Source organism: Ictidomys tridecemlineatus, chromosome 11 (genome assembly GCF_052094955.1).
Source record: "Ictidomys tridecemlineatus isolate mIctTri1 chromosome 11, mIctTri1.hap1, whole genome shotgun sequence".
Lineage (NCBI taxonomy): Eukaryota > Metazoa > Chordata > Mammalia > Rodentia > Sciuridae > Ictidomys > Ictidomys tridecemlineatus.
Window position 1 is genome coordinate 105993728 of NC_135487.1, and position 19551 is coordinate 106013278.

Below are 19551 nucleotides of genomic sequence, written 5' to 3' on the forward strand. Positions count from 1 at the left end.
TTGAACACAGGAGGGCACAGGGGCACTTTACCCCTCAGCCATATCCCCAGCCCGTTTTTATATTTTATTTAGAGACAGGGTCTTGCTAAGTTGCTGAGGCTGGTTTTGAACTTGTGATCCTCCTGCCTTAGTCCCCGAAGTTGTTGGGATTACAGGCATGGGTGCCTGCTCTCTCTCTCTCTCACTCTCTTTTGATTGTTCTCTTCCTTTCTCTCTCTCTCTCTCTCTCTCTCTCTCTCTCTCTCTGTCTCTCTCTCTCCCACTCTCTCTCTCTCCCATCAATGCATACATTCCCCACATTCTCTCCACAGAGCAAGCCCATAACCATTTTTTTGAACTTTATGTTTATTATTTTTGTGAAATTTTTCCAGATATTTACTACCTAATATTTTTTTACATACTTTGAACTTTGTATATTTTGGACATACCATACTTATTCTTGGCAGTTTGCTTTTTTCTATTGGCCACTAAGTTTTGAGATTTATCTTTGGTGTTACCATATCTATGTATTCTCTGTTAGTAGACATTAAGTTGCTCCCAACATTCAACTATTATAAATCATGCTGCGTTAATACTCATGTATATGATCCTTTCCACCCATGTACTGGAGTTTCTCTAGGATATTTATCTAGGAACAGAATTGCTGGGTCCTCTGTAATGTGCGGGTAATTTTCCTAGATCTTTCCAAGTTATCCTCCAAAGTGATTATATTGATTTAATCTGCTAGAAAGATAGGGGACAAGGGTTCCTGTTGCTCACTGCCAATATTTGATACTGTTAGACTTTAATGTTTTTGTTAATTTTTCCAATTTTTGGATATGAGTGATTTTTTTTTTAGAATTTTTTAATATTTATTTTTTAGTTTTCGGCGGACACAACATCTTTGTTTGTATGTGGTGCTGAGGATCGAACCCGGGCCCCACGCATGCCAGGCGAGTGTGCTACCGCTTGAGCCACATCCCCAGCCCATGAGTGATATTTTATTGCAGTTTTAATCTGCACTTCTGATGTTTTTAAAGTTCAATTTTTGTTGTTGTTGTTTTTTTAGTACTGGGGAATGAATTTAGGGACCCTTTACCATACAGCTACATCCCCAGCCCTTTTTATTTTTTATTTTGAGACTGGGTCTCGCTAAGTTGCTGAGGCTGGTCTTGAATTTGTGATCCTCCTGCCTCGGTCTCCAGAGTTGAGTCTCTGGTATTACAGGCGAGCACCACTGTGCCTGGCTTAAGTTGAACATTTTTTATTTGTTTATTTTGTCATTAATAGTGTTAGCTTTGCGTCATTATAACAGATTCCTGAGATAACCAACTAATAAATAAAAATGGTTTATTTTGGGTCACAGTTTTACTGATTTCAGTCCACGATTGATTGGTCCCAGTGTTTTGGGCCCCTGGTGGCACATCATGGTGGGAGTGCAGGAGGAAAAAACTTTTCACCCCATGATCAGCAAGCAAAAGAAAGAGGAAGGGGCTGGAGTCTCCGTGTCACCTTCAAGGACATGAATCCAAAGACCTGCAGACCTCTCACTAGGCCCTCCCTCTTAGACTTTTCCACCCCCTCCCAATCATTTACCACACAGCTCTTTAGGCGACAATCCAGATCTAAGCTATAGCATTTAGGTTTCTCCTCTGATTTCATGTTTATTTCCTTCATCAGTTGTTCTGTTGGGTTATTTTTCTTTTCTGCATTGATCTGGGGAGGTTTTTTCTTTTTCTCCACTGATCTGGGGAGGTTTTTAAAAATTAAAATTTTAATTTTGAGATTTTCCTTTTTTTTTTTGTACTAGGGATTGAGCCCAGAGACTTTACCACTGGGCTCATTTTCAATCCTTTTTATTTTGAGACAGGATCTTGAAAAATTGTTGAGGGTCTTGCTAGGTTGCTGAGGTGGACCTCAAACTTGTGATCCTCTTGCCTTAGCTCCCTGAGTAGACGGGATGACTGGTGTGCACCACCTTGCCCAGTTTGAAGAGTTTTAAAATATATGCAGAATAGGCATTATAAATATCTTTTTTTTTTTTTTAAAAAAAATCATAGTTTGTATTTTCATATGATGGCATTTTAAAGTACTGCTGTTTTTCATTTTAATATAGTCAAATTTTATCAGGATTTTCCCATCAGGTTGGTGTTCTTCAAGTCATGATTACAAAATATATCCGCATTAGTAAAGAATGAGTTGTGGTAATAAAAAGACCCCAAAATATAGTGGTTTAAAGAACAAAAACATTTAGTTCTCTCACAGCGCTGGGGAGGCTGGGAAATGTGCCCAACTATAACATGCTTATTAGGGAAAAATGGGAGAATGACATGGGGGGGGGAAGGAGCAATCTCTGTCACACCTTCTCTACCCTGAGGGCACACATGGATGTTCTCAATTTTTTTATTCTAAAGGTTTACTTTTTGCATTTAAGCTGCCCCCTTTCCTTTGTTCATTTATTCTTCCTTCCCTCCTCTTTCTTTTTGTTTTGGTGGTGCTAGGGATCCATCCTAGGGCCTCCTACAAGCTAGACAAGGGCTTTACTATTGTGCTATACCCCAGCCCACATTTAGGTCTTTTTTAGTTTTATTTTCATTACAATGTGAGTTAGGAATCTAATTTTCTTTTGTTTTGAATAACAAGTTGTTCTAGCATATAGTTGTTTTTGTGGTTTTTTTTTTTTTTTTAATTTTATTGCGGTGCTGGGATCAAACCCAGGGTTTCATGCATGCTAGGCAAGTGCTCCACTACTGACCTACACCCTTAGCTCCTAGCATATTTGTTGATTAATCTGTCCCTTTTTTATTGCCTTGTAATATGACCTTTGAATTATAAGTTTCTTTGTGTACATGATTTTAATTCTGGACTTTATGTTCTGTTTGACTATTTGCCTATCCCTATACCTCTTCCTCACTTTTTAATGACTGAAGTCTTATTACTTATTATCTGGAAGGGTAGGTCCCTTGATCTAGGTGGTTTATTTATTAATTTTTTTTTTTTTTTAATACTGGGGATCCAACCTAGGGCCTGTGCAAGCTAGGCAAGCACTGAGCTACATCCCAATCCCTTTTTGTTATCCTCAAATTTTAAGATGGCCTGATTAATGGCCCAATCCCTGGCCTTGAATTTGACATCCTCCTGCCCAGGCCTTCCCAGAAGCTGAGATTGCAGCAGTACCCCACCATGCCTGATTCTCTTACTAATAATGAGACTGAGCGATGTTTTCATCTACCTTTTTATATTTCTTTGACTATTTATATTTCTTTTTTGAAGTGCATGTTATTTGTTTTTATCTAATTTAATTTTAGGAATTCTTTGCAAATTCTGGATACTTTGTTGGTTATGTGTGTTGCAAATCTCCCTCTCTTTTTAATGATTATGAGGATTAAACCAAAGTCTCAAAGGCTCTATCACTGAGCCTGTAAATACTTTTTTTTTTGGGGGGGGGGCTGGGAGGCTACCAGGGATCGAACTCAGGGGCACTTGACCACTCACTGAGCCACATCCCCAGCCCTGTTTTGTATTTTATTAGAGACATGGTCTCACTGAGTTGCTTAGTGCCTTGCTAAACTGCTGAGACTGGCTTTGAACTCTCCATCCTCTGCCCTCCACCTTCCGACCCCCTGGGATTACAGGCATGTGCAACAGCGTTCAGCCCTGCAAATACCTTTTTATTGTGTCTTTTGGGAATGAAGATTCATTTCAATGTAGTCAAATTTATCATTCTTTTTTTAAAAATATTTTTTAGTTATACATTGACACATCTTTATTTTGTCTATTTATTTTTATGTGGTGCTAAGGATCGAACCCAGAGTCTCTCACGTGTGAGGTGAGCACTCTACCACTGAGCCACAACCCCAGCCCAAATTTATCATTCTTTTAAGGCTAATAATTTTTGCATCTTAAGATATACTTTTTTACTATGGAGTGGAAAAAAAAAATTTCCAGTACTCTCTTGTTAAAGCTTCATGGTTTTGTATATCATCCTTAGGTGTCTTTATTGTTGTTGTTATTACTAGAGATTGAACCCAGGGGTGCTTAACTACTGAACCACATTCCCAGCCCTTTTTATTTTTTATTTTGAGACAAATTATCCCTAAATTGCTTAGGGTCTTGCTAATTGCTGAGGCTGGCTTTGAACTTGTGATCTTCCTGCCTCAGCCTCCTGAATTGCTGTAATTGTAGGCATGAACCACATGCCGGTTCAGTTTTAGGTTTTGAATTGATTTTTATATGTGATGTCAGAAAGGAGTCAATTTCTTTTTCTCCACTTGGCTATCTAAATGAGCTTATCTTCATTTAATAAAAAGAATTCTATCCTTTTATCACTGTTCTGAAGTTCTGCCAGAGTCATAAATCAAGTATCTTATCAAGTCTCTGATATACACCAAAAATCTATCTAACTCTCCCTGGGGCAATACTATGCTTTATAATTACAGTAGCTTTAAAATCTTGAAATCTAGTACAGTAAGTTCTATATTTTATCTTTTTAGTTTTTAAAATATGACCATTGCCTTTTTATCTTTCTGCAAAAAAAATACATGACATAGTTAATATGATGTCATAATAGTATAGCATACTATGTCATATATGTGTTTGTGTATATCTATCTATCTATCTATCTATCTATATATTTGGTGGGGGAGTATGGAGGATTGAACCTAGGGGCACTTAACCACTGAGCCACATCGTCCCAAACCTTTTTTTTTTTTTTTTTTTGAGATAGGGTCTTGCTAAGTTGCTTAGGGCCTACCTGAGTTGCTGAGGATGGCTTTGAACTTGATATCCTTCTGTTTCAGCCTCCCATTTCACTGGTATTACAAGTGTGTGCCATCATGCCCTACATCATTCATATTTTATATATTCATATAGTTATGTGATTTTCTCCTTTTACTTTATGTAATAAATTAATAATGTAATGAACTATAGACTCTCTTTGCTTTATCTTCTTTTTTGGCACTGGGGATTAAATCACTGAGCTACCTCCCCAGTCCTTAGTTTATTTATTTATTTATTTATTTATTAGTTGTAGATGGACACATACCTTAGACTCTACCCCCACCTCTATTTTTTTTTAAAAGAGAGGGGAGAGAGAGAGAGAATTTTTTAATATTTACATTTTAGTTTTTGGCAGACACAACATCTTTGTTTGTATGTAGTGCTGAGGATCGAATCAGGGCCACACGCATGCCAGGCGAGCACGCTACCGCTTGAGCCACATCCCCAGCCCCCCACCTCTATTTTTTGAAAAATTATTTGTTTATGTATTTGGTAGGGGATATTGAATCGGGGCAATCTACCAGTGAACTAATCCTTAGCCCCTTTTATTTTCTATTTTGAGACAGGATCTTGCTTAATTGCTGAGATTTGCCTCAAATTTGGAATATTGCCTCAGGTTCCTGAGACAGTGGGATTACAGGTGTGCACCACCGCAAATGGCTTTATTTTTTGAGACAGGGTCTTGCTAATTTCCCAGGCTGGTCTCTGCCGCAGTCTGGCTGGGCACAAAATAACCGAGCCACCAGGAGGCACTTGTAGGTTCAAACAGGAACTCCTTTATTGCCGGAATCAGGAGAACACCACCCACGAGGCCCTTCCAGGAACACCACACACCCACGGGAACTCCCCAGGAATTCCCTAGAGAACTCCAAAGTAGCAGGCACCTGGATAGGACAGCAGGGGTCTAGGTACAATTGAATTCACAGCCTGTTTCAATCCAGCATCATCCAGTCACAGTAATTATAGCCAGCTTAACTTAATTATCATCATCTTAATGGTTCCCCTCTCAACCATTGCTTCTGGCAAAATGCCAGGGGCCATTCCAACTGTGCTGTGGCTCTCAGCAGGTCTCTAACTATCCCTCTTTTTTGCCTCAGCACCCAGAATAGCTGGGATAACAGGCATGTGTTACGATGCTGGGTGCCTTCTCAGGTTTTTAATTTACAAGTCAGAAAACCCATGGCATTACCAACCCTGCCTGTGGCTTTGGGTAACTTCTTAACCACTCTGAGCTTGTTTCCTTATGGGCGGTAACTCAATGTCACAGTCATTGAGGGACCAATCAAGGCAACAGGCACAAATGCTCTTTGGAAAGTATTTATTATTAAAATTTTATTCATAACTTTGGAGAGTAGGCATAAGATAGTGAGATAGCATCTGCTTCGGGATAAAGAAAAATATTTCCTCACAGCCTTCATTTTGTTGACTGATACATACTCTCTATCTACCTGTCCTGTTTGTTTTTCTGAAGGTGTCTATGGAGACCACCACCCTCTGAAATCGAAGAATATTTTCCTTAGGTACATGCGGGTGCTTGGAGTTCAGCACTTATTGAACCCCAAGCTACAACAGAAGCTGGAAAAACCCAGACGAATAAACAGGGGCCCCGTCTTCAGGAAACTCTAGACCCCCCACAGACTGCGATTGCCTCCACTAGCAGGACAGCAGCACGCGCAGCGGACCAACAGCAGGGGGCAGTGGAGGCCCAGCTCGGCCTGGTGGAGGACCCGGCTGAAGCTAGGATGGAGGCTCTCGCGTCCATTCGCATCTGCGGCTCGGAAGGCGGCCTGTCATTCCCCTTTCTTGGGGTCTAGGGAAGAAGAAAAAACAAAAACAACCAAAAAAAACCCACGGGGCGCGGTACTGCAGGCCTGTAATCCCAGCGACTCGGGAGACAGGAGGATCTCAAATTATTGAGGCCAGTCTCAGCAATTTAGGGAGACCCTGTCTCAAAAAAAAAAAATAAAAAGGATGTATTTCAGCGGCAAAGTATCGACAGGGTTCAATACCCAGTCCCCAAAAAAGAAAAGAAGGAGAAGAAGAAGAAAGATCCTTTGATACTACTAAGCTAGATAAATCCGGAGTGAGGACTTTGGACTGCGGCGGTGGCTTTGCCCCACGGTTCCCTCCTAAAGAACCACTGCGCCCTCCAGCGGAGGAACGGCAGCGGAGCCGCGGAGGGGCAGTGCAGTCTGGAGCACCTTAATACCCTTCTCCTGAAGGAGCGGGGCGGTCCCTGGTCTCGCCCCCGACGCAACTTCATCCTTGTGCACAGATTGGCTGGGCCCTGTGCGTGAAGACGTTGCGTCGCGGGGCGGGGCGGGCAAGCGGTGTCCGTAGGGCCTCAGCCGCCTGTCTTCAGCCGCTTCCCCTGCTGTCCCTCCTCTTCTGTCTGTCGCCTGCTTTTAGAGGATACAGGCGACAGCCGGGGCTTTCAGGTGGTCGCGCAGCGGCCAAAAGCCTACGCCGAGCCGCCTTGTCAGCCAGGCGGGTTTTCTCGGCCGGGTCCCGGTCGAGGGGAAAATGGCGCCGGCGCCCCTAGGCGTCCGGGAGGAGCAGCTCCCGGGGTGTCGGTCCGGACCCCTTTCCCGGCTCCTCTTCCTCGCCCAGGCAGTCCTCCTGCTGCCCGTCGCCTGGGCAGGCCTCTGCCCCGCACCCTGCTCCTGCCGCATTCCTTTGCTGGACTGCAGTCGCAGAAAGCTGCCCGCGTCGAGCTGGAGGGCGCTGTCGGGCCCGCTGCCCCCCGACGTCGCCACCCTGTGAGTAGAGTGGCCAAGCCGAGGGACCGAGAGAAGGCGAGCTCTCCTCCGCCGCGGGCTGGAGGGCGCGGTCGCCTACCTGAGTTGTGAAAGAAACTGCTGTTCTGTGGTTGGGAACTTGGTTTTGGGTGGTGGGAGTCTAAAAGCGCTGGTATTGAGGGTTTGGGGAGACTTGAATGAAGACTGAGGTCGAGATTCTCGGGGCTAGGGAGTCTGATTTCCTGGCTAGGGAGGAGGTGGGCTAGGGTGCTTAATGTTAAGTACTCGAGGGTTCTGGGCACCACCAGGGACGCGGAATGGCTGGGGGGTGGGCTGAGCGCGGATCCCTCGTGGGCTGCATCATTTGTTGTGTACCTCAGCTTGAGTGGTCTGCCGCAGGCACGTGATTTTATACAGGATCACCTGAGATAAATGAATTGTCTTCTGTCCCTAGTTCTCATATATTGTTTCCTTTCGTGTTGCAGTTTTGATACTTGACAGGATTGAAAACTTCATCATGTATCAGGAGATCCAGGATTAACCCAGAATATCTTCATAAGTAGCATTCTTGAGCTGATTTAGGATTCACTATAAAGAAGGGAAAGAGTATATTTTTCCCCCAAAATAATGTGATGCTTTGTTTTCATTGCTTTTACTTGTGGTGTACAACTCAGAAATGAGGCTTCTTTGTTTATATATAAGAAACAAGTACAATGGGTTGAATGAATAATTCTGGAGTCTCCACTGCTGCATTTTAATTCTGACAGGCCTATATTACACAGTGGCGCTTAGAAAGGTGCATTAGCTTTGAGTCAGCATAGTGGCATTGGGAACAAAAGTTAGGTATTAAATAACTGTAATTATGAGGTTTCTTAACCACCAACATACAGTTATTTCCGTGTCACATACTGAGCAACACAATTATTAATTGACAGACTTCTAATAGAGTTACTTAAAAAGAAAAAAAAAAGTCATCATTAAAAAAATTTTTGGCATGCAATTAAAATATGGGGGCTTTTGGATTTTCATTGGAAATAGAATACAAATAGAAGGTCTGTTGCAGAGGTTAAGAAGTATTTATATATTTACAAGTTGATTAGCATAGATAGGAAAGAAACAACTCATTTATTGAGAAAATGTATCCAGTGTAAACAGAATTGCAATATAATAGTATGGTTTCTTTCCTTTTTTTTTTTTTAAATACCAGTGATTGAGCCCAGAAGTGCTTAACCACTTCCTCAGAACCTTTATTTTTTATTTTGAGACAGGGTCTCTCTAAGTTGCTTAGGGGCTTGCTAAATTGCCTAGGCTGGCTTTGAACTTTTGATCCTCCTGCCTCAGCCTCCCTGGCCACTGGGATTACAGGCATGCACCATCACACCATCAATATGATTTCTTTTGTTTTATTATAGTAACACCTGTAGTTAATTCTGGTTGTATTGATTTAAATTAAGGCACTCATGTGTATGGTAGTCTGATTTAAACCTAGTACAGCATCTTTGTTATGTAGCAAGTACTTTTTTCTAAGAAATTCTTGGAACAGCTACCTGATTATGACAGAATAAATCTAGCGTAAGTTTAAAAAAAACATGCCTTCATGTAGTTGTAATTGAATAAATGTGGCTTACTTTCTAAGTTTCTACACTGGTAGTTAAACAATAATTAAAAATAATTTTATGTAAGATTATTTTATCAAAGTTTTATTTTTGTTTAATCAAGACAAATTGCCTAAAGCCAAGTGGCATTCAGAAATTTTAAATGTCCTATAATGAAATTGACATTTTCAGTTGAATTGAAATGCTTTGGAGAGCAATTCTGTTACAGAAATATAATTGGATGGAAGTCTTACATTAGCTAAAGCACTCTTAGAATATTAAAAGACATGATTGTGCTATTTTATTTTATTTTATTTTTAGACTGGTGATTGAACCCAAGGGTACTTTACCACTGAGCTACATCCCCAACCCTTTTTCTTTCTTTCTTTTTTTTTTTTAATGTTGAGACAGGGTCTTGCTAAGTTGTTTAGGGCCATGCTAAGTTGCTGAGGCTGATCTTGAACTTGCTACCCTCCTGTCACATCCTCCTGAGTTGCTGGGATTACAGGCCTTCAGCAACACACCTGGCTGTCTGATTGTGTCATTTAATTAATTAATTAATTTCCCCCAGTTGTATATGGACAAAGTACCTTTATTTACTTTTATGTGGTGCTGAGGATTGAACCCAGTGCCTCACATATGCTAGGCAAGTGCTCCTCCACTGAGGCACAATCCCAGTCCCTTATTGTGTTATTTTAAATTGAGAAATGAAACATTCTTTAGCAATTGCCATTAGCTTTAAAATAACCAAATACACTTAGGTTTCTTCATGCAAATTAGAATTTTAAGACATATGCAATGGGCTGTGGATATAGCTCAGTGGTAGAGCACTTCCCTAGCATATGCAAGGCCTTGAGTTTCATCTCTAGCACTCTAAAATAAATAAAATTCATGTGATGTTCTAAATATATTAGTGATCAAACGCAAATGCCTAGAATGGTTGTGTTTGTTAATTCTGCTTTTTGTTTTTATGATTTGAGATGCTGAAGTTCTAATCCAAGGCCTTGTGTGTACTAGGCAACGTGTTCTACCATGGAGTTTACACCTGGATTCAATATTGTTTTTTTAAAACCTATATCAATACTATCTTGTTTTTCTGTATGAGAAACTGTGAAATATTATTTCGTTATTCATAACTTGACTGGATTCTCTAGGTGGTTTTGGAGCTCCGTAGCACATTGTTCTTTTTTTTTAATTTTTAATATTTATTTTTTAGGTTTAAGTGGACACAATATCTTCACCTTACATTTATGTGGTGCTGAGGATTGAACCCAGTGCCTCAAGCATGCTAGGCGAGTGCTCTACCATTGAGCCACAACCCCAGCCCCACATTGTTCTGATTGCACATATGAACACGCAAACATTGTAGGACCAATAGTCAACTTCTTGTTTTGCCAAATAAGGGTGTTAGAACCCCTCTCTTGTAGTTGTTTGTTGTCATGGTCATTTCACAATAGCGCCAAGAAGTTAACACACATGTACTTAATAGAATTAAAGACCATTCTATTGAATTAAATTAGCTTTTTTTTTTTGTTTGTTACTGGGGATTGAACCCAGGGGCACTTAACCACTGAGCCACATCCCCAGCCCTTTTTTTTTTTAAATATTTCTTTAGTTGTAGATGAACACAATGACTTTATTTTATTTATTTTTATGCGGTGCTGAGGATCGATCCCAGTGCCTGACATGTGCTAGGCAAGCACTCTACCACTGAGCCACAACCCCAGCACCCCCCTCCCCCAGCCCTTTTTGTATTTATTTAGAGACAGGGTTTCACCGAGTTGCTTAGGGCCTTGCTAAATTTCGGAGGCTGGTTTTTAACTCAATCCTCCTGCCTCAGCCTCCCCAGTCACTGGGATTACAGGTATGCTGGGATTACAGGTGTGTGCTACCAGGTCTGGCCAAATTTGGCCTTTTGAAAATTTGTAATTTTGTCTTTGCTGTTTTTATTTCACTATAGACTGCTGAAAACTCCATCATAAATTAGTGTTTGGGAACCACTGCAATACTAAATCAATCTTATTGAATTATTTATGTATTTAGTTACCTATAGTTTTTAAATCTCTTCTGCTCTTATTATAATGACTGCTTAAAAGTTATTTGCATTTGTTCCTTTAGTTGTGAACAGGTTAATTCTTTAGCATACATAGGACATTAACTTCCATTGAAGAACTCTGGGTAAGTCTTTTATGTGTGTATATATGTGAGAGAGAGTGAGAGATATTGAGGATTGGACCCAGGGGTGCTCTGCCTCTGAGATACATCCTGAAGCTTTTTATTTTACTTTTGAGACAAGTTCTTGCTAAGTTGCCCATAATGGCTTTGAACTGTGATCCTCCTGCCTCAGCCTTGTGAGTAGCTGGGATTATAGGTGTTTGCCACTGTGCCCAGCTCATCCCTAGGTCTTTTAATTTTCTTTTTTTTTTTTTTTGAGACAGGGTCTCACTGAGTTATCAAGGTTGGTCTACCACTTACGGTCCTCCTACCTCAGGCTCTTGAATAGCTAGGATTATAGGTGGCACCACTGCACCTAGCTATATATTTTACTTTTTAAAGATCTTCTAGCCTAATGAAAAACTGGCATTTAACCAATGGAGAAAAGATCACATCATATTCAGACCTTTTAAAAAGTGCTTTGAGTACATTCTTGTGTCATTTACTTTGGCATAAAAAATATGACATAACTCATTTATTCTGTATTTTTCCAGTCATGAAAGATGTTGGGATGCTCAGTTGATGCAAATAAAAGCAATTTAAGTTATTACAACCCATCCAAATGATTAATTTCATGTGTGAGACCAAACCAGAAGAATGCAGTAGTTAGTGTAAGTTTTATCTTGTAAACCAGTTTTTTTTTAAGGGCACGTTGTGTTCTTTACCTCTGCTTTTATTGCTCTTCCCCAGCCTTTCCAAAAAAATGAGACTGTAATTATTTGTAACAATTGCCAGAATAACTAGTGGTGAGTTTAAATTTAAACTGAGCAATAATAGTGAACTATGGTGAATCTAGATTTGTAACTAAATGCTTCTTAATTTGGGGTTTCTCTTACACATTTTGGTTTTATTTATCTGTTTCAAATTTATTATGATGATTTGCTTATATAATAAAAATTTTGGCAGGATGCAGCAGAAAGAGCATACCATAAATGTTGCTTGCTTGAGGAGATATTGGATGTGGTGCCAGGTTAGACAGGTATTAAGGAGCGATGGATTACTTTAATAATGAGAAACCCAGCTGATGCTTGGCTTTGTAACTATACCTTCTCCATCAGCATTGTAAATGATAAGATGATTTGTTTTAATATCCATCCACTTGTAAAAATCTGTATAACTTAATTATAAAATAGTGATACAAAGGTGTGATACTCAGAAAATGCTCACTAATGATAATGGCTTTCCATTTTCATTTCCATGTCATAGCTTTCTGTCTATTTTTGTGTAAAAGCCACTATATTAGTTCCACTTTTTTTTTTCTTTTCCTTCTTGGTATGGAGATTGAACTTGGGGGGGGGCACTCAACCATTGAGCCACATCCCCAGCCCTATTTTGTATTTTATTTAGAGACAGGGTCTCATTGAGTTGCTTAGTGCCTCAGCAACAGAGAGGCTGTCTTTAAACTCTAGATTCTCCTGCCTCAGCCTCAAGAGCCACTGGGATTATAGGCCTGCACCACTGCACCTGGCATTCTGCTATTTTTGAACTGTTATTCTAAATGGGAAGGGAAGACAGATACTAAAAATATGGATTGGGGTAATATGCTATGGCTCACTATAGATTTAGTTCTGTTAACTTGAAATTTGAGGGCCAGACACTGGGTTTGAAGTAGAATTGGAATTTACTACTTCATAAATCAGTCTGAAAACTGTCTGGAGTGTTTATATTTTCTACTTTTTTTCTGAGATATATATTACAGATAGGAAAATAAGAGATCATGTAGTTATTGAGTTTTTCTTTGTGATAATTTGGTTAATTTATGGCATCATTCTGAAAGCATTCTGTAGGAAGATTTCTTTTTCCTTTTAATTGTAAGACTGTGATTGAACCCAGGGACTGATGCATGCTAGACGAGCACTCTGCCACTGACCCACATCCCTACCTTATAGGAAGAATTCTAATCTTAGAAAAGTAACAATTAAAATTTGCCCGGTTCAATGGTGTATTCATGTCTGCCTGTAAACCCAGGGACTGGGGAGGCTGATACAGGAAAATTGCAAATTTGATGCCAGCCTCAGCAAGTTAGCCACCCTCTCAGCAACTTGGCAAGATGCTGTCTCTAAAATTAAAAAAAAAAAAATTATAAAGGGCTGAAATGTAGCTCAGTGGTAGAGTGTTCCTGGGTTTAATCCCTAGTACCACCACCAACAAAAATATCCTATTTTGCTGGTACATTCTGAGAAGGTAGATTTAAAAAAATAATAAAACATGGTCCTTTATTCAGTGTTTATAATACTTTCTTTAAAGTTTTTTAGATTTTTTAATTTTTGGTACTGGGGATTGAACCCAGGGCCTTGTGCACACAAGCACTTAAAGTTAGTTTTTAAATAAAGTAATACTGGAGCTGGGGCTGTAACTCAGTGGCAGAGCACTTGCCTAGCATGCATGTTGGCACTGGGTTCAATCCTCAGTACCACATAAAAATAAACAAATAAAGGTATTGTGTCCATCTACAACTACAAAAAATTAAAAATAAAGTAATACTGTCCAGCCAGGCATGGTGCTGCATACCTGTAATCCCAGCTGCTGGGAAGGTTGAGGCAGGAGGATCATGGTTAGAGCCCAGCCTAGGCAATTTAGGGAGACTCTGACTCAAAAAATAAAAGGAATGGCTAGGTGCACAGTGGTACATGCCTGTAATCCCAGTGGCTTGGGAGGCTGAGGCAGGAAGATTGCAAATTCATAGGCAGCCTCAGCAATTTAGCAAGACCCTCTGGTTAAGTTCTTTAAAAAAAAAAAATAAAAAAAAACACATGAGCACTTTGTATAAATATGTTTTTTTTTTTTTTAAAACTGGCTGCAGAGATTTTTATATGGAATTTTTGTAAATAATTTAACTGATCTTCTATCCTTATTCTGTATGCTAGGCATTTTTACTATAATGTGTCTGTAGTTTTGTACATTTGGTGTTCTTTAGGCCTCTTGTATTTGGTTTTCCAATTCATTCTTCATACTTGGGAAATTTTCTGATATTATTTCATTGAAGAGATTAAGCATTCTTTTGGTTTGAATCCCTGAACCTTCCTCTAACCCAATAAATCTTAAATTTGGTCTTTTGATGGTATTCCATAATTCTTGAATGTTCTGTTCCTGGTTTCTTACCATCTTCACTGTGAGGTCAACTTTATTTTCAAAATTGTATATTTTGTTTTCATTTTCTGAGGTTCTGTCTTCCAAGGGATTTAGTCTGTTGGTGATGGTATCTATTGAGTTTTTTAATTGGTTTATTGTTTCTTTGATTTCGAGGATTTCTGTTTTTTTTTTTTCCAGAATCTCTCTCTCTTCCTTGAAGTAATCTCTTGCAACCTGTATTTGCTCTCTTATCTCTTTGTTGGTGTGATCCATTTTTGCCTGTATCTGCTCACTTAGGTCATTCTTTAATTCCCAAATCATTTTAGTTTTATATATTCTAAATTCCTTCTCTGACATTTCACCTACTGCGCTATCTATGGATTCTATTGTTGTATCTTGATTTGTTTGGGGCATTTTCCTCCCTTGTGTTTTCATAATGTCTATGTGTCTTCCTCTCTCGTAGTATAGATCTGAGGTATTACAGCTCTTGCCTTATTATCTTATAATGTGCCTACAGGTAATACCTCACTTTTAAGGGAGAGATCGATATTATAGCACTCAATGTACCCAAAGTGCAGCCATATATCAGTCAACTTCTTTTTTTTTTTTTTTTTAATATTTATTTATTTAAGTTATGGGCGGACACAACATCTTTGTTTGTATGTGGTGCTGAGGATCGAACCCGGGCCGCACGCGTGCGACGCGAGCGTGCTACCGCTTGAGCCACATCCCCAGCCCCATATCAGTCAACTTCTATTTTTACATTTACAGTTTTGCCACTATAAACAGAAATGATGGGTTTGGTTATCTTCAACTATATGATCAGTAGATTTTCAGCTATATGATCAATGGTTTACAGTTTCTGATGGTGGAAGCAGGGACTTGGGGTTGGCTGAGATGTTTATGAGATAGGATTTAAGGATATGGAGGTGTTAGATTAGAAGTCTAGTAAGAGGGTAATCATAGGAAGTTGGCTGTTAGTAGGAGAAATAAGAAATAGGCAACCCTATGCAAGACTCCCTGTTACCTCAGCAAAAGGATAACTGTTAGCACTCCTAGTAGAGAAAGCTCTGCTGCAGCCAGACCACAGAGACCTTGGTGACGTCTTACCAGGACCTTATTGTTGTCTCTTTCTTTTTTTTTTTTTTTTAATTTTTTTTTTAGTTGTAAAATGGACACCATACCTTTACCTTGTTTGTTTATTTTTATGTGGTGCTGAGGATCTAACCCGGTACCTCTTACATGCAAGGCAAGCGTTCCACTGCTGAACCACAACCCCAGCCCTGTTGTCTCTTGATAGAAGCAGCCATATCCCAGTTTTGTGGCAGTGGCAGTTTCAAGCCTGAATGTTTCCTGGGGTTGGGCTGTGGAGCCATGCTTTGGTGACTAAGGAACCCCAGTGCGGGGTGGCTCTACCTTAACTGATCTTGATAAGTATAGGTTTCCTTTATGGTTTTGCCAGTACTATAAATTCTTGGTAGACATCTTTTCATAATTATGTGGGTATATATGTAGATTCTTAGTAAGTGGTATCACTGGGTAATTCTGAATCATTAAATCTTGTGGTACAGGTATATACTTGAGTAAGTTGCCCAAATCTTTGGTGGGCTTATTATTGGCATCTTTATGATGAATCCAGAGTCAATACTTGGAATAGGACTTTAATAAGTTAATATAGGAGAATAGATGAAATTAATTAAGGTTTTACCTTGGCAAGTAGATTTTACGTACATTTCCAATAGATGGAAATTTACTCAGAAAAAGAGATATTGCTGGGTCATGTGACCTGTATACTAAGCCTTCTATTTATAATCTCTTAACTTTTAGAGAAATCTGATAAAGTTGGTATTAATATTCTTATTTTTTAAATTTATTTATTTATTTATTTTTATGTGGTGCTGGGGATTGCACCCAGGACCTCACCTGTGGTAGGCATGTGCTCTACAGCTGAGTCACAATCCCAGCCCTTATTTTTCCGTGTAAAACAAGTTCAGAGATGCTGAAGTTCAGGACTTGCTGAAGGTCCCAGAACTAGGTGTGCAAGACTGTTCTTAAATGATTATGTAGAGACCCTGGGGACATAGTTCAGTGGTAGAGCGCTTGCCTAATATGTGTGATGTCCTGAGTTCAATCCTTAGTACCTTAGAAAAGAAAGTTTGTGTAGAATTTCTTTTTTTTTTTTTTCTTTTGGCACTAGGGATTGAATTCAGGGGCATTTTTTGGCCACTGAGCTGCATCCCCAGCCCTATTTTGTATTTTATTTAGAGACGGGGTCTCTTTGAGTTGCTTAGCACTTCACCATTGCTGAGGCTGGCTTTGAACTCGAGATCCTCCTGCCTCAGCCTCCTGAGCTGCTGGGATTATAGGTGTGAATAGAAATTCTGCACCTGGCTATAATTTCTTATTTTGTTGTTGATGTGTTGGTGAACCCCCCCCCCCCCCCCGTGAAACAGTATTTTTAATCATTTAATGATTTTTAATAGTTAACCCAAGGACAGATAATGGAAAAATTAAAATGTGTCCCTTTGATTTTAAAAAAAAATTCTCAAATATTCTAACGTCTATTTTCATTTTTTTTGATTTATATAAACGCATTATAATGGGCTGGAGGTATAGCTCAGTTGGTAGAGTGCTTGCTTTGCAAACACAAGGCCAGGGTTCAATCTCCAGTAAAACACACACACACACACACACACACACACACACACACACAGTATTGTAAAATGTATTGCAAATAATACAAATGAAAGATAAGATGTTTAATTCGGAATAGTGTTATGCCTCATGCACTCTTCAAATCTTATTTATCCTGAAGATATTTACCCAGTGTCTCCAGTTATCTCTAGTTGAACCACATAGTGAAAATGCTTCTAGGAAACTCTCACTCAGATCTCATTTACTTCTAATTCAGACATTGCTCACAGGCATTGGGGTTTCCTAGCCTGACGATTAGAAGCAACAAATTAAAAACAAAGATAAAGAGCCACTATACAGAAAGGCTGACAGTTTCAAGAAGTGACAGCTTTTAGTGGAAAGTTGTTATATTAAAAATGGTAAAGGGAAAGCACACCTATAAAAACAGACAAAATTTTAAGAATTATTAGAAATTCTTGTGTTTAGTTCATTATACCCCATGAATATTCGGATCATCCGTATTATAAATCACAGCATGGTAGTTGATTATGTAGTAAACCTGAGAATTAGTAGTAGTTTTTTTTTGTGTGTGTGTGTGTGTATGTGTGTGTTTGTGTGTGTCCTCATTGAATTCAGGGATTTTTTTTTTTTTTAATATCAACGAGCCACATCTCCAGCCCTTTTTATTTTTTTAATTCTACGTTAAGGACGCCTCTGGCTCCACATGGTATTAGAACTTTAATAATTCATCATTTATTGCAGCTTCATCCTTATAGATTAACATGAGTGGGAGCTAAGTTTACAACACTGAGACACATATCCATAAATTATCAGATTAGTGATGTTAGAAAATAAAGTTTATTGACTTAATTCTTACATACATTTTTTGGATATTTCAAGGAGAAATAGTGAAAGTTATTTGTTTCAGGATTCTCACTTTAAAAACAATAGCTGGACATAGTGGTGTATGCCTGTAATTCCAGTGATTTGGGAGACTGAGGCAGGATTGCAAGTTCCAGGCCAGCCTCAGCAATTTGGTGAGGTCCTAAACAACTTAATGAGACCCTGTCTCAAAATAGAAATAGAAAGGACTGTGAATGTAGCTCAGTGATAAAGTGCCCCTGGGTTTAATCCCTAGTACCAAAACCAAACCAAAACAAAACCTAACAAAAAACAATAAAAGACAAACTGTCATTAGCATATGCAAACTAAATGGAATTAATGCTTACACTTAGAGAAGAATGCCAGGAATCTCCAATCAAAAAGAAATATACAAATTCTGATCTATGAGTTTTATATCTGATATTTATATCTGAAGTCTTCAAATTTCAGTTTCTTTACCCTTTTTGAAGTGCTTATTTTAAAAGATAGAAGCTGAGCATGGTGGCCCAAGCCTGTGCCCCTTGCCAAGATGGGAGGATCCCTTGAACCCTTAAACTCATGTCAAGACCAACCTAGGCAAAATGTGGAAACCCAGTCTCAAAAAAGAGGTGATGGGCTGGGTGCAATGGCACACACCTCTAATCCCAGCAACTTGGGAAACTGAGGCAGGAGTTTCCTTCCACCTCAGGTTTGAGGCCAGCCTCAGCAATTTAGTGAGACCCTATCTCAAAATAAAAAATAAAAAGGACTGACTGGGGACTTAGCTTTGTGGTAAAGTACCCTGGTATTTAAAAAAAGGAAATAGGAAAGACATTTATGGGAATAAGATTATGTCTGCTATGCATTACTGAAGTTAAGAAATAATCTTACAGACTTCTTTCATCTTAGTATACTTTTTGTGATGTTTTGGTGTATTGACAATATGATATATATAAATTTATTTTAGTGCCTTAAAGTACTAGTTATATGGATTAAAAAAACAATGCTTTTATACTCCTGTTAGCACATGTTATATGATTAAATTCCAGAGTGAAATTTAGATATAAAAGTTAATCATTTCCAGTGAAGGGAAATAATGAAATTGATGTTGAATTTATCTAGTTTTGGGATGATCCTACCTGTGAGAACTATAAATGTTGTTTTCAGAAAGAGAAAAAGACTGTAATACTGACAGTTTTTGTGGCACTCACAGGGCATACATAGCATATGGTCCAATAAATATTTACTGTAAGAATACCTGGGGCTGGGGATGTAGCTCAGTGGTAGAGTGCTTGCCTGGCATGCATGAGGCCCTGGATTTGATCCTAATAAGCACCAGCAAAAGAAAAAGAATACTTGATGATTAAATAAAGTCAAATAATTCTAGTTAGATATCTGCTATTTTGATAACTTAAGCAACTATACTGGTATATACCAATTGATACAATTATGTTGGAAGTTCACTTTTAGTGTGTTTTTGTTTTAGTTTTAGTTTTTGGTACTGGTGATGAAACTCGGGGCCTTGTACTTGCTAGGTGAGCCCTGTATCTCCGGCCCTAATATTGTTAAATCTCATTCAAGGAAGATTTGTTTCAGAAGGGTGCTGACATATGAGACTATTTCAGAGCATAAAACAACATTATACTGTAGAGAGGCTTGAAAGTATTTTAGGTATCCTC

The 19551-nt window shown here is 39.1% G+C and overlaps 1 protein-coding gene across 5 annotated transcripts in view; it reads left to right on the plus strand.

Moving 5' to 3' along the window:
- The window catches only part of Lrig2 (leucine rich repeats and immunoglobulin like domains 2), a 165100-nt gene that overhangs the window by 102257 nt on the left and 43292 nt on the right, over positions 1 to 19551 (plus strand). The window contains exon 1 of one of the 5 annotated variants that reach the window (XM_078027035.1): positions 7049 to 7517. The exons of 1 other annotated variant lie outside the window; for it this stretch is intronic. In XM_078027035.1, the coding sequence (XP_077883161.1) occupies positions 7282 to 7517 (236 nt within the window). In that variant the 5' untranslated portion in view covers positions 7049 to 7281. Of the gene's footprint in view, positions 1 to 7048; positions 7518 to 11765; positions 11917 to 19551 lie in introns of those variants that run through there. 3 more of the 5 variants (XM_040287361.2, XM_005337637.5, XM_021734784.3) reach the window with 3 other exon arrangements.